We start from the raw sequence: 14,307 nt of genomic DNA, 5'->3' as shown, positions 1-14,307 counted from the left end.
GGAGGCTGCTGGCCCCCGCAGTGTGCTACCCTTGTGGGCCTTCTCCTGTTAAAAGCCCTGGCTGCCCGTCTCTCTGACTCTGTGGCTTCTGCCCTACCCTTATTACTAGACTCTGGCAGGCAGCCTTTCCCTGCCAGTGTGGTTGTGCTGTCATCCAGCATCCTGGTCCCCTGGCCCAGTGTCTCCTTTACCTTTCTCTTATTGCTGGGACAAAACACCTGACATCCAAAATGAAAGAAGGAATTATTTATTTAGCTTACAGTTTCTGGAGGTTTCATCCATAATCAGCTGGGTCCAAGACAGAGTGTCATGGCACTGGGGAAACTCTTCAAGGCAGCAGACAGCAAAAGCAGCCAGCGCAAAAAGGAGGGAAGAGCAAGCCTATTTTCCTCCCTTGTAGTGTATGCAGGCCACCCCCCATCCAGGGTGAGGTAGCGCACAAAATCTCTGGGCTCTCCTCTTGCACAGGCTGAGGATATTTACAAAGTCAGGATCCTGACTCCCTGCTGAGTCTCAGTTAAACTTCTGAACTTCTCAAGCTGACACAGTGGATCAACCATAACACCCAGTATGGCCTCTTACTTGTCCCTGCTCCACGGCAAAGCCCCCTGCCCCTCCCTCTTGCTGCCTTCTAAGTGCACCCCAGGCACCCTCACACGCTCCTCTGTTGCTTCTCCCTGTTGCCACATCCATTGCTGGCCATCCACCTCTCTCTGGCCCTCCTCTGTCTCCTGCTTGGTCTCACAAAGTGAAACAGATCCCACCTGTTGGTGATCTCGGTCCTAGTTAATGGAAATAGGAAGGGGCCAATACCACTGCCTCTGCTAAGGGACAAAATCCAGCTGGGCACCACTGGAGAGCAGAACACTGCACACAGTGCCTGAGTTCCTGCCACTGCCCCTGCAGGCTCCCACCTCTGGGCTCCTGGACACAGGCCAGTGCCGATCTTTGGAATTTGCTTTTGAAAGAACCCTCTTCACTCTTGTGTGTGTGATTTGTTGGCCGTTTCCTGTGCTGCCTTTCAGTACTGGTGGCCCATTCTCCTTGCTGTCCCCCAGCTGTGCCGCACGCTATCATGGCCTGGTGCAAAGCATCAGGCACAGTGAGTGGAGTCCTGGCTCCAGGAGCCCCTGCACACCTGCCCCACTTCTGCTTCCAGTGCGCCTCCTCCTCTTGCTACCTGCCAGCCCCTACATGATTTCAAAGCAAACTCAGTCATCAAACTGCTTCAGCTGTCAGTGTTTCAGTACTGCTGAGCAGTAAGATCCTCTGCAAATGAACCAAGATAGCTGTGTGACCCCAAAGATGAATAAAGATGGTGACATCACCATGGGAGCTGTTCGGTGCTCCCGCGGTTTCCACAGCTGACTCTTCTGAAGCAGGGTCTGTAGAGGCTCACTGAGCCGGTGGACAGGTTCTTCACCCTTCTTTTCTTTCACAGCAGGTTTTGTTTTCAGAAACCATTTCACTAACCTCTATGCGTTGCTCACATTTTGGACTGTCGGGTTATATCCTGGAGGTGTGTGACATGTTCCCCTGCTCTGTTTCCTGTAAAGGAATTGCAGGAGCACTCAGCATTTGGCCAGAGAATTTCGGGAGCATACTTCGGGGAAGTGCTTGGTGTCCCCTGTCCCCTCTGGGCTGGCCAGTAGCTGCAGGTCACAAAGCCTGCCTGGCATATTCCAGCTTTGTGATTCACACACTGTTCAGGGAAGCCTTCCCGACCCCCACCTGGATAGGCTCCACCAAGAGGTGCTCTTTCAATCTGTGTCCTGCTGAGGACAGCTGTCCATTGTACATCTGTGTGACTGTGGCAAATGATTTCCTCTTCACGATGGCAGTGAACAGTGCCTCCTTTCAATGTGTGCACCAGGCCTGCTTGTGTCGAAAATGCTGTTTGTAGAGGGGCCGACGCTTCCTCTCAGCTGCTCCTAGCGCTGCCTGTCACCCCGAGGGGTGGCTTTGTTGTCAGTCTCTCTTTCTTACAACCTCACTTTCCAGAGGAAGAAACAAGCCTGGGAGGTTAACATTGTGACTTGATCAAACATTTAGGTCCCTCAGAGAGAGCTGGAGCCTGAACCTACTCCCTGAGATGCAGATTAAAACACAGTTAAATCATGGTGAATTGGTCCTGGGCTTTGAGGTTTAAAATGACTATTCAGCTCCAGCACCAAGCTTTCTTGGCCTGTCTTCTGCATGGTTTGTGGTTTGCTGAGCTCTCATGCAGAGAACAATGAGGTCACTCTGTACTGACCCTGCAGCAGGAGGCTGAGATTGCTCCTGAATGTCTGAGAGGGAGGAGCAGCCACCAGGCAGCAGTGTCAATCCTGGTACGGGAGAAGATCTGCATTCTAAGACGGGAGGGAAAGGGAAGCTGCCTCAGAGTTGAGTCTACACTTCCCAAATAGCCAGCTTCAACTCAGCGGATGCTGAATGGCCGCAGCAGACACCAGGCAGGTGTGGGTCATGCTTTGCCCTGGACAATGGGCGGGAATACTGGGGCAATGGTGACTCCTATGAGAGGCTCAGGTGGCACGAAGGCACCCACGAGACAGAATTGCTGGGAGGATGGGGGCACTGCAGCCCCTCCAAAAAGCCCCTTTTCACCTAGAAGGTGACAAGGTGGGTGGACAGGTCCAGTGTCCACTGCCTTCTCACTTGTTTGCCACATTTTCAGGGTGTGCATTTTCATAGATTTGTGAAGGGAGGTGGATGTCCTCAAGGCCCCAGGGAGGTGGATGTCCTCAAGGCCCCGAGGAGGACATTTGCCAACTTGGAGGCACAGCTCTGCAGCACCACTCAGTCCCAGGTGTGACCGTGGTGTCTGTGTTCCCAGACAGCAGGAGGGAACCTATACATACCCCCTTCCTGGTTCATGTCAAACACAGGATGGTCCTGACCTGCCACAGACAGCAGAGGTTCACTGGGTAAAACTTAGAAAACAGTTCCTCTCCCTTTCTTTATTCATTGTTTGCAACTCTCTTCCTCTTCAAAAGCTTTAAAAGCACTTGAAACTAGGAGCCCCGTGTGTGATGGGGTCACTGGAAGGACTGCAAGTGAGCTGTGGGGTACAGAGAGGGACTCTGTGCCCCACCCTCTCACATTCCAGTCTCTATAAACATGCAGCCAGCCAATTCACCATCAGTCCATCGTGTGCATCAGCATTTGTACAAGATGATTGGCTGCTCTCTTTGCTAGCTGGGAAAATAAGTGACCGGTACACAATTGACAGATAGCTATGCAGAGAGGACCACTGGACATTTCCTCCCAGAGCCCAGAGCTGTCAGCATTGAGAGTTTGCTGCCTCATGCTCCGTTCACCCTTGTAGCCCCTGCCTGCAAAACAACCACAGGACTGTGCCCATGGCCACATGCTTCTTTGTTCTTTTTGCACTTTTCTCTTTAAATTTATAAAAATTACATCAAATTTAAGAAACCTTATAACTATGCTACCTTAAATTTTTTAAAAATCGTTCTAAAGAACTGGGGTCTTTGGACTGGGGCCTGTGCACTGAGGGACTTTCCAGTCATTTTGTATTTTGTGACAGGGTCTTACAAAATCAATAAACTGCTCAGACTGATCTCCGAGAGTGCTGGGACTACAGGTGCGTAGAGCCTGTCTGTTAACTATGCTCAAGTGCACAGTGCAGGGCACTGAGTACATTCCTCTTCTGGGCACTCTTGCTTGACTTCCCTTCAGGCAGGCCTGGGTCTGGTGGTGCTGTCCCTCCCCGTTGGTACTGATGGTAGGAACACAGCCTGCGGGCCTTGGGAAGCCAAGGCACCCCCCATCCTGCCCTCACAGAGCACTGACCAAGCTTTACTTCTCATGGTGACTGCACTGAGTAGAAATTTGCTTCTAGAGGCTGAGGCTCGCAGGGCATCCACAAGCAACGTGCTCAGCCACTCACACCATCTTCTGTCACCTTTTGTGGTTGGCTCTAATGAGCAGACTCCGGAATGCAGGACAAGTATGTGCCCACAATGTAGGCCCCACATGTCACCCTTCCTGTCCCCATCCACATCTTCCCTCCTCTAGCCTGAACATTCCAGCTGGGCAGTGACCTCTGACGGAAGACACCAGCTTGTGAGGAAAGAGGGGGAGTCCTTCCATTCCAGTGAGGGCAGGCAGGGCACTGTGCAAGGAACTGAGTCCTAAGGCCACTGGGTGCTGGGCAGTCGTTGGTTTGGCCTATCCTGCACTGTGTGGCTAATGGCAAAGGTGTGTTAGCCACATGCCTACTCGAAACCATCCCACCTGACATTGCGGACCTCACCGGGTAATCTTACCGTTCAGAGAATTTCTCAGAGTGCAGGCTTATGTCACTTAGTGACTGCGTACTTGTTAGTGGCCATCTCTGGAAAGTGTTACATTCTGGCCTGGCCTGGCCACCAGCACAGGCTCAGCCGCCTTCTCTGCTGTAAACCAGGTAATGCTTGAGCATACAAACCCCCGCTAATGGGAAGCTGAGTAAAGCTGCTGTAGGAAGCAGTTTGAGGCTCAGGACAGCTCAGTGCTGGAGCACTGGCCTGGCACATGTGAGGCCCCTGAATCACTGCTCAGCTCAGAAAAAGGAAAAATGGAGGGAGAAAAGAAGGAAAACAAGGGACAGAGAAATCTTACCTCCATCCCTGCACTCACTGCCATTACGTAAGCAGTGCTCTCTCTGCCTTGCTATTGCACGCAGTAGAAAAACACAAGAGTCCTGTGAATGTGAACTCACGTGGCCTGGCTGAGCAACGGGTGCCTGCAATCAGGGCTGTTAGAATTCACCAAGGAGGGATCTCCTTTCAATTTGACATGGTAGTCCTCAAATTGGAAGGAGAACACTTTTTGTCACCATCGTGTTTCCAGTGAGAATAGACGAGCTGACATAATTATATCCATGTCTCCTGCTAGAAACCCAAAGCAGCAAAATAATAGGCTCCTACTGAATTTATCTGAATCCTCTGCAAACATCCAAGGACTGAACTCCAAAAATTATGCTGTGTGCTCTTCAAACAAAAGGGACACAACCAACTCCTCACAATCACAAGGATGATGGTAGTGATGAGTATAGTGATAGTGGTGTGGATGGTAGTGGTGATGGTGGGGATGGCTGAGATAGCGGTGGTGATGGTGATGGTGGTGAGAGTGAAGATGGTGTGGTGGTGGTGGCAAAGGTAGCAATAGTGGTGGTGAAAAGATAGTGGTAATGGTGGTGATGATGTGATGGTGGTGTGGTAAAGGTGATGATGTGGTGGTGAAGGTCATGGTGATGGTGGTGGTGATCGTGAGGATGCTGAGGACACTGAGGACATTGGTGTCCATTGCTCAGGTGTGGCTAGACTGTGTCCTGTCCTATACATACACTAATGAAGCCATTCAGGAGCAAGAGCTGTTTTGTGTGCCTTACAGCTTGCTGACAGCAGTTCTGCAGACTGCCTTTGAGAGCATGTGGCACTTAGCTTGAGAGACTCGCACAGGCACATAATTTCAGTGGGTTAGATCTTCAGTGGGAATGTGTGCAGAGCCATTGTGACTTGATCTCCTCTCCAGCCCTCCCTAGTTGATTTCCTGACATTTCATGTAATTGACCTACCAGAGCCCTCTTGAGGCACTGAGAGCTACTTAAAATGTCATTATCAGCTGGCCAGATTGTAGAATTGTACAATCAGTGGATGGAACAAAAATATCAGTGACTTTGATGCTCATGGTTTCTGACTACTGTCTGTGCCTAATCCTTTGGTCCGCTGGGATGGCTGGACTTTCAGTCTTTCTTCATTCAGTTCGTCCTCATGACTGACAACAGTGCCCTTGCAGTGCTGAGGTGTGTGAAGGCAGCTGTGGAACAGGGTCCCTGTGGCACATGTGCAGCAGCCACTGAGGGGTGCCACTGTCTCTGTCTTAGTTACTTTTTACTCATTGTTGAGACAAAATATCTGATGCCCAAAGTTAGGGAAGGGAAGGTTTATTACTTACAGGTTGGAGGTTTCAGTCCATACTCAGCTGGCTCCAAGTGGCAGGGTGGCACTGCAAGTTGCCATTCATGGCTACTGCAAATAGCTAAAGCAAAAGAGAAAGACCCGCCTTTTCCCCAACATCAATCTGAGCGCTAGACAACAAACCAATCACAAACGCTAGACTGAGTTGCCTCCATATTATGTGAGGCCTGGGGTGTGTGTGTGCAAAGGAATATATAATCTATTATAGTCTCCCTTGGCAGCTGGTCACCAACAGTAACCTCAGAGGGTGCTTTGTGGGTGGCAGGAGGTGATTTTAGGGGCTGTTTTGTCATGCTCTCCTGAAGTGGACTGCACCTGGCTTCTGTCACAGTCAGTGTGGGAGCCCTGTTAAGTGTGCCCCTTTCTTCTAGACCTTCTGGATAAGGAGGGATCCCTTCACAAGACGCATGTGCCTGCCCTGGGGACCATGGGGCACTTGTCCTCTGCCCTCTGTCTGATGGGAGGTTGATGAAGACAGACCAAGGAAAGCCATGTGCTGACCACAAGAGACAATGTTTCTGAACCATGAGCACTGGACAGATTGCTGGGACCCTTTGAGATCATGGCCCATGTGCAGGGTGACCTATCTACCGCATTTCATCCTTGCTAACCATGTGCACAGAAATGTTTCACTCCACTTGGCACAGATGAGATCCTAGATGGGGCAGGAGGCTGGACAGACTGCCTTACACCTCCGGCACTGGGTTGACAGGATGGGCTATGAACACAAATCTGACTCTAGGACATGCGGAGTTTCCATAGTGTCTGTCTCCAGGAGACAGTAGGCCATGTTTGCTGTGGATTTGTGGTATTTCTGGTCTGACTGAGCTCTTCTGACCAGTGCCAGTGCCTTTGGTTTATCCCGCCCAGGTGGTGTGTGGCAGTGTCTGAGAGGGAGCTTTGGGGCTGCTGTGAGTTCTCAGCCTGGCTCTGGTCCCGATACCAGACTCACTCTTCTGCCATCTCACAGCAAGGCCACCAGGCCACCATCCACCTAGTTTCTTTCCTTTCTGCACACTGGCTGGTGGCTGTTGGCACTAAATATAGTGGGTAGTGGTGGTATCGTTAGGCTCCTTAGGATTAGTGGTGGTATCGTTAGACTCCTTAGCAAATCAAGGATGATTCCAGAAACCCAGAGCTCTCACTCAGCTAACGAGAGACTCAAAGGGCAGCAGCTTGCTGGCTGGATTTTCTAGTTGTTGGCATCCACCACTTCTCAGCAAGATTTTGATCTACTTCCCTGCCTTGGAAAGTGTTTTGGGAACCCATGGCAGGTCTCACATGAGGACTCCAGAAGCCCAGTGCCTGAAGGAGCAACATGGTCCCCAGCAGGCCTCTGTGGGCAGAGGCTGGCAGCGGCAGCCCCTTGGCTCAGATGATAGTGTTTTCTCATCTTTGTGCTGTGTTACCACAATACTGATCACTTAAATTCCACATCTTCATGAGGCTTTACTGCACTGAAAAGTATTTTGCTTACTTTTTATCCTATCTCATTTTCCCCATATTTTATTAATTTTCTTTTTGAAATATATTCTTAACACTTTTTGCTCAAAGTAACTCAATATTCAAAAACTATAAGTTTTTTTCTTTTCAAAAGATGTAATTTATGTTTATCTCTTAAAAATCAGTAAATTAAATGGGTTACATTTATTCAGAAATTAAAAATAAATAATATTTTATACTTTTTAAAAAATAATATTTTATGGTTTTTATATTTTAAAGATTTATAACAAAAAGACATCATAGTTATATCAAATTTTTAAATTTAATTTTAAAGGGAATAAAACAGAAAAATGAATCCAAACAGTGATAAGACAGTAGGAAATCTGTAATGGGTACTATACTGCATATTGTTGTCCTCTAGTTTCTTGGCTTTAGGCTTCAAAGTTAATTGAAAAGTAGAGTTCATCCGAATCACCTAGTTGCCCATGGGGTTTGGGGGCACAGAGGGCTACTCCTCAGCCTGCACACTGGTCAGCTTACACCAGCAGGCTCAGCCGCCTTCTTGGTTCTCTGTACTCTGGTAGTTATGTCAAATTTAATTATTAATTTTGGGGGAATAAAATACAGGGAGTGGTTTATAAATAAATTATGATAGCTTGAAAACTGTTTAGTTGAAATTCAGGGAAGAAACTTTCAAGTACTTTAATAAGTGACAGTTTGCCGGGGTCATAAGCACAAATGTGTTAAGAGTATTTTGGCACAATAGGGAAGCAAAAGTACAAAATGAACAGGTTTATTGAGTTGAGGACGTGGAAAGGAGCACACAACCCATGGCGGCTGGCTGTCTACTTTGACCGGATACAGAGAGGCAGAGGGTTATATGTCTTCTGATCGGAACTGGCACATGGGGCAGATATTGATGACGTGTGAGGAACCGATTGGAATTCTCTGTGTGTGCAAACAGGGAGGGGAGTTGCAATTAGGACTGAAGAGGAAGCAGGAAGTGGTAAGCGTTTCCACTTTGGCCTTCCACCATGTTAGACCACTGCCAGACTAACTGTACAGTAATTTATACTAGGGCAAAACTCTTTCAAAATGCTTGTCTGTTTTAGGAGAAAGGACAAATGACTGAAGATATTGTCATTCATCCTCCGTGCATGCCTTAATGGTTGGCCCATTCTAAGTTTGCTTGTACTTTTCAGTGTCTAAGACAGTCTAGGGTGTCTCCATGTGGCCAAGCATGCTGTCTTCTGGGATGCAAGTGACTTTGTGACCAGTTCTCCCCACCATGATGGCATGGCGAAAACAGTCGCTGTGCATTCTTGTCCTGAAGACACGCTCAGGGTGGGTGTGTGGCTCTGTGTCGGCTGCCCTCTATAAGGAGCAACCATGGCAGAACACCTCCACTTGTGTGGCCACACTCTCTGGACCCAGGCTCTGCTTCCCTTTCCCTTGGAGCATCCTCCACTATGGAGTGTCCCCCAATTGACACCCACCATTCTTGTCCCATTCTTGGATGAAGGCAGAGGGCTCCTGGACTTCAGATGTTTTGAAGAAAGGTGCTGAGAGGGGCGTGCTTTGCAGTGTCATTTTCCTCTTGACTTCCTTCCTAGCTGGCCTTCCTTTCTAGTCTGAGCTGTGTCTCCCCAACACACACACAGACACACACCCAGACACACACCCAACCACATCCATGCAGATACACACACTGCACATGGATATACACACAGGCAGACATGCATGTGCACAACACCACCTATGTAAACCTTTCCAGGTTCAGAAACACCCATGTCTTGATAGCAGGTACCTATCAGTGCAAGAAATTCTAACTTTGAGAACTTCTGCTCACTGGTCGCCTCCTTGGCCCCCTCGAGCTATGTGGCTTCAAAGAGGGCACAGCGGTGCCCCTGATTCCACCTTACTCACCGGACTCTGGCCCTGTGATCCCGACTGAGGCTGCTGCCCCAGTGGTACTGGCTCATCGAGGTCTGTATCTGTGGCTTTGGCCCAAGCACCTGCAGCCTCAGGCCAACTCCGGGGCCCGGCACTCCCTCATCCTGGGTTGGTTGTGAAGGTTGACAGAAAGATCTGAGTGGTCTGTGTGGCTCCCCACCATGGCTTGTGTCCATATTTAAAGTATCTGGTTGTCCAAGAGGTGGTCTCAGCCATGCCATCATTTCTGGGCCCCTCCCGAGCAGTGAGGTTGGTTAGCTGAATGCAGGTGGTGCTGGTCAGTTGGGGTCCCACAGAAAGACCTCTTCCCTGTGAACCCTAGACCTGTCCCTCATGTGAGAATCATACAGAATCTGAGGTTCTCAAAGTGTCTGGCCTGGCCACCACCTCTGTGACAGTGCTGCCTCTGTGTTTGGCCATGGAGGCCACTGTTCTTGCCTGTCTATGACAGGAGGCAGGGGCTCGGGGATAGTGGTGCCATGTGAGGGACGCTTCTCCCCAAGGTCCTCCTCCCTGGTGGAGGCCTCAAGGTGATTCCTGTTGATTTCTGTGGTTGGGTGCTCGGAAGAGCGGCCTGTGGGCAGTGGTGTGGTCTCACCCAATGGACCAGGCCTCTGCTGGAGGGCAAGCCATACTCTCCTCATAGCTCCCTCTGCTCCTCCTGCCTGATTTCCACTTTCTTTTGCCTCCTTTGTTGTTGGCACTGGACCCACGGATGATTTTGCAGCACAAACAGGAGAGAACGTGGGGGGCTCGGATCACAGAGCAGAGCTGAGAAGGCAACGCCCGGCTGCAGTTCTGTGTGTGGGTGTGGGTCTGAGATGCCTCTTCTGGTCTGAAGGACACAAGTATGGTTTTCCAGATAGCCATTCAAGTGCTTGTGCTGCCCTCCATGTGGAAGAAAAGCATCAGCTCGGCCCTTGCACAGGATGACAAGGCCAGGGTGTTGCCTTGTCCCTCACTACTGTCCCCTCAATGGCAAGCATTCAGCTGTGGGCACTTGGCTGGGGCTACTGGGGCAGAGGTTCCCTGGGACCAGAAGGAAGTGGCCAAAGCCCACACCTGAGTTTCCACCCCAGAAAAGAGGCTGCTTTTATGCTGGGTTCTATTGGGATTCATGTAGGGTGAGGTCAGTGGTGACCACCCTCAGATGGAGAGCTTGGCATCCATACTTCCAGGGGCCACCAGGGAAGCTCAAATGTTGGGAGGCAAAGAGGGGCACCAAGTTGTTCCTTTACTGAGGCCAGGCTTCTAGGTGCCTTGCATCGCAGCTACCCCGCCCACCTCTGACCCCTGACCTCTCAGTACGGGCCTGTCCTGTTCCTGCACCTCCCACCTGGGACAGAGCCCCCTCAGACGTGGTGCTGGGCTCACTTTGCCTAGCTATTGTGCTGTGGCTCCTGGTCTAAAAGCAGTTCCCACGTGTGGCCCTAGTCCTGCTGTCTGAGGTGAGGACTATAGCATCTATACCCCCACATGGGAGGGATCAAAACAGCAGGAGCAGGTGAGCTCCTTTCTAACACCTGTGCCAACCCCTGCACCTGCCCCCAGCCCCAGGAACACCCCTGTCTTCCAGTGATGCCCATCTGCCTGCCACAGGGCTGCTCCCATTCATTGTGTGATGCTCATTCAGCCCCACTACTGAAGGAGACACCCAAGGGAAAAGCTGGGGTGCAGACCTCTCAGGACACTGTTTCTTCATGTCTTCTCTGGCTGTAAAGTGATCCACCAGCATTGTCAGGTGCATAAGCAGGCAGAAAGCCAGTGAAGAACACGGAGAGGTGACTGGATCCTGGGCCGTATTGAAACGAGACCAACAGACATATTCCCACTCTGCCTGGGGAAGGGGCTAGAGGGCAGTGTGGAAGAGAGAAGGGCCCAGGAGGGGTGACGACCTTTCCACCGTTCAGTCAGACACAGCTTGGATGGAAAGGGTCTCAAACTCAGCACCTCCTACCTCATGTTGGGTATTCTTCTTTCCTTCCCGTCTGTCATGGTTCCTTTGTTCTCATTGCTGAGACAAAATACCTGACTCCCAAAGTTAGGGAAGGAAAGGTTTATGTCTTACAAGTTTAGGTTTCAGTCCATACTCAGCTGGCTGCAAGGCAGGGTGGCATGGCGGGCTGCTATTCTCGGCTAGCTGCAAACAGCAAGTTGCAAACTGGCAAAAGAGAAACACACCTTCTTCCCACCTACACTGTATGCTGGCTCCACCCTTGGGCAGGTGTAGCACTCACACCACCAGTACAAGTGCTAGACAACAAACCAGCATCCATGATTGCATGAGGCTTGTGGAGGCCCCTGGACATAAACATGACACGATCTGAACACAGGGTGAATGGCTAGAGTTGTCAGGGTTGGTCATTTCTCCCATTGCTGGGAAAAATACCCTATACCCCAACTTATGCAGCTCATGGTTTAAAGATTTGAGTCCATTGTTGTCTGGATCCAAGACAGAAGTGTTATGGTGGAAGTGCCTGGTGGGGCAAAGCTGCCCATTTGGTGGTGGACAAGAAGCAGAGCCTAAGGGAAGAGGCTGGCCTGGAAGCTGCAGCCTCCAAAGGCCCCAGTGGCCACCTCCTCCTGGGCTCCTCCTTGCAGCAGCCCAACTGCGAGCCTCATGAGTTCAGCGGCCCAGGCTTGTCTCCTCTCCAGTAGGCTTCTCACTCGGCCACATGGCCAGTGAAGATCCTCAGTCACACCATCCAGCCTTGCCAGGGGTGGAGGGCAGAGGCTTGGACACAGACAGGACGCCAATGAAGGGTCTGGATGTTCCATGGCTGTAGGCCTCCCACCTCCAGTTCCCAGCTCTCAATGAGGAGTGGGTCTCTTGATTAGACAAATGACTTCTGTAGTTCCATTACTGAACTCCAGCTGCTGCGTGAGGGGAACTACATCCCCCTGCTGTCATGGGGGCCTGGTCTGTGCCACTGCCATGGGGAACACCCTGAGCTTCCCCTCTCTTACTGACTCTTGGGCTGCCGTCTATACATGGGGTGGGTCAGCCATGTTGCCCAAGGCTTCCATTGAGCTCTCTCCTAATGTGCTAAGGGGAAATGGCAGCTGACTCTGTCCACAGTGGCACAGGCCAGTGGGGTGCTGAGCTCTGTGCTCTCCTTCAGGCCTGTGATATACTCTCCAGATGAGAAGGAAGCAGCTTCTTATGGCTTGTTCCTGCCCAGTCTTGAAGGTGGTTCCCCAGAGGCCACCCTTTGTTCCCAGCCAGGACAAAAAGCTTGTCCTACTCTGGGTTGCTGCTTGCCCTGACCCTGTCCAGAGCACCCTGGGTTTCACCATCAATGACACCAACACCCTGTGGTCCAGTTGCCCTCGTGTCCTTAGGACAGCTCAACCCACTGTGTCTTTGTGCCTTCTGTGTCCAGAAGTGCTTGTCCAGAGTCTTCTGAAGGATCTGAGGAGGCAGCAGGCTGGTGCAGAGCAGGAGGCCCCAGCTGGGATGGAGGGGATGGCAGATATGATGGCCAGTTCTGCGAGGCAAGATGAACGTCCAGCAGAAGGCCAGGCCATCACCAGGCAAGGAGCTGAGGGACAGCCACAGGAGCTGCTGGGAGGCCGGGAAGCTGCACTCCAAGGTGACCTCATTCCCATAGTATCTGCAGTTGGGATGGTGTGGGGAGGGCAGGAGGCTGGGGCAGCTTGGAGAGATGCTGCTCCCAGCCGCGGCACGGTCTCTGCCGGGAAGAGGGGATTTGTAGTGATGATTTTCATTTGTTGGAACTCTTGCCTCTAAAAGCTTTCCTAACAGACTAAGCCTGCTGGACCAGCGAGGTTGAAGGGCAGATTGCCTTCTGTGAGCAGCTTTTGTTCCTCTGTGCTGAGGCTCGGGATTAGGAAAGCAGGAAGGACTAGAGGGTTTTAGTTTGGATCCTGCTATGAGTGGATACTGCCAGATATTTGAATAACAAAGCTCCTCTGGCTCACAGAGCTCACCCCCTCCACAGCCACTCCATGCTGCTGGGGGCAGCCACTCGCCCACATTGATACAGGGCCCTCAGGCCTATCTGGTCAAGGGTGTAGCCCACTCAGTGCCCGCACATGGCTAGTGCCTAGGAGATACGGCAAGGCCCCTTCCCTGCTAGTGGGGTGGGCCTTCCCAGAGTGGGTATCTTGCCTGGTGGTGGTGGAGGGCACAAGAGAAGCCAGCAGATGCCACATGGCAAGGTGCTGCACCAGGCAGCTATGCTATTAAAGGGTGGCAGAATAGGGGCTGGCAGGTGTGCAGCAGGTCGCACATCCCTGAGTGTTGAAGGCAGGGCATTCACCTAGAGAAACATCAGCTGCAGAGGGGTCACCCAAATCAGGGTAGTGGGGTCCTCCAAACTGTGAGGCAGTTGAGTTGGATGCTTCACTGTACATTTCCCTGACGTGCCTGGAGTGGTATAGCAGGCTCTGTGGGGGCCAATGTGAAGGTGACTTTGGCCCTGGGCCCTAGGAAGCACACTCCTTGGCTAACTTCTGGCCTGCTCAGCTGTGAGTCCCTCGCTCCTGGTTTACAAGATGCTGTCCGGGGCTGTGGACAGAACGGTTCACTTCATGGATGAGACTGGGCCCTGACCATCACACCTGTCTTTGGTGAGACTGTTCATGCTGACAAGGTTGTGGTGACACTTCTGTCTGTTCCAGGTGACAGAGCATGGGAGGACAGCAGCCCAGGCTCCAGTGAGGTAAGACAAAGCCCCTGTGTGCTGGGCTCACTTTCAGCTGTGTTGTGATCCTCTTATTCAAGGTTTAGAACAGTTGTGAAACATAGAGTTCACCCCTAGGAAAAGCAGGGAAGAAGACTTCATGGTCCCTAACCTAGAAAGATGGAAAGAGTACATGCAAAATGTATGTAATCAGTACATAATAATGGCCACTTTCAGATTATAAACTAATTTTTACACACTGTAGAAACATAAGAAATACA

General features: G+C 51.1%; 1 protein-coding gene across 6 annotated transcripts in view; it reads left to right on the top strand.

Annotated features, from left to right (window-relative positions):
- Ptprn2 (protein tyrosine phosphatase receptor type N2) overlaps positions 1–14,307 on the top strand; it is a 542,085-nt gene that overhangs the window by 216,397 nt on the left and 311,381 nt on the right. For 5 of the 6 annotated variants that reach the window (XM_063250851.1, XM_063250850.1, XM_063250847.1 and 2 more), the window contains 2 exons: positions 12,764–12,978; positions 14,030–14,065. In XM_063250851.1, the coding sequence (XP_063106921.1) occupies positions 12,764–12,978; positions 14,030–14,065 (251 nt within the window). Of the gene's footprint in view, positions 1–12,763; positions 12,979–14,024; positions 14,066–14,307 lie in introns of all 6 variants that reach the window. The other variant, XM_063250852.1, reaches the window with a different exon arrangement.

The sequence above is a fragment of the Cavia porcellus genome, unplaced genomic scaffold (genome assembly GCF_034190915.1).
Source record: "Cavia porcellus strain 051 isolate PalLab524CR breed Dunkin Hartley unplaced genomic scaffold, mCavPor4.1 scaffold_6, whole genome shotgun sequence".
In the NCBI taxonomy this organism is placed as follows: Eukaryota; Metazoa; Chordata; class Mammalia; order Rodentia; family Caviidae; genus Cavia; species Cavia porcellus.
This window is presented reverse-complemented; position numbering and strand designations above follow the sequence as displayed.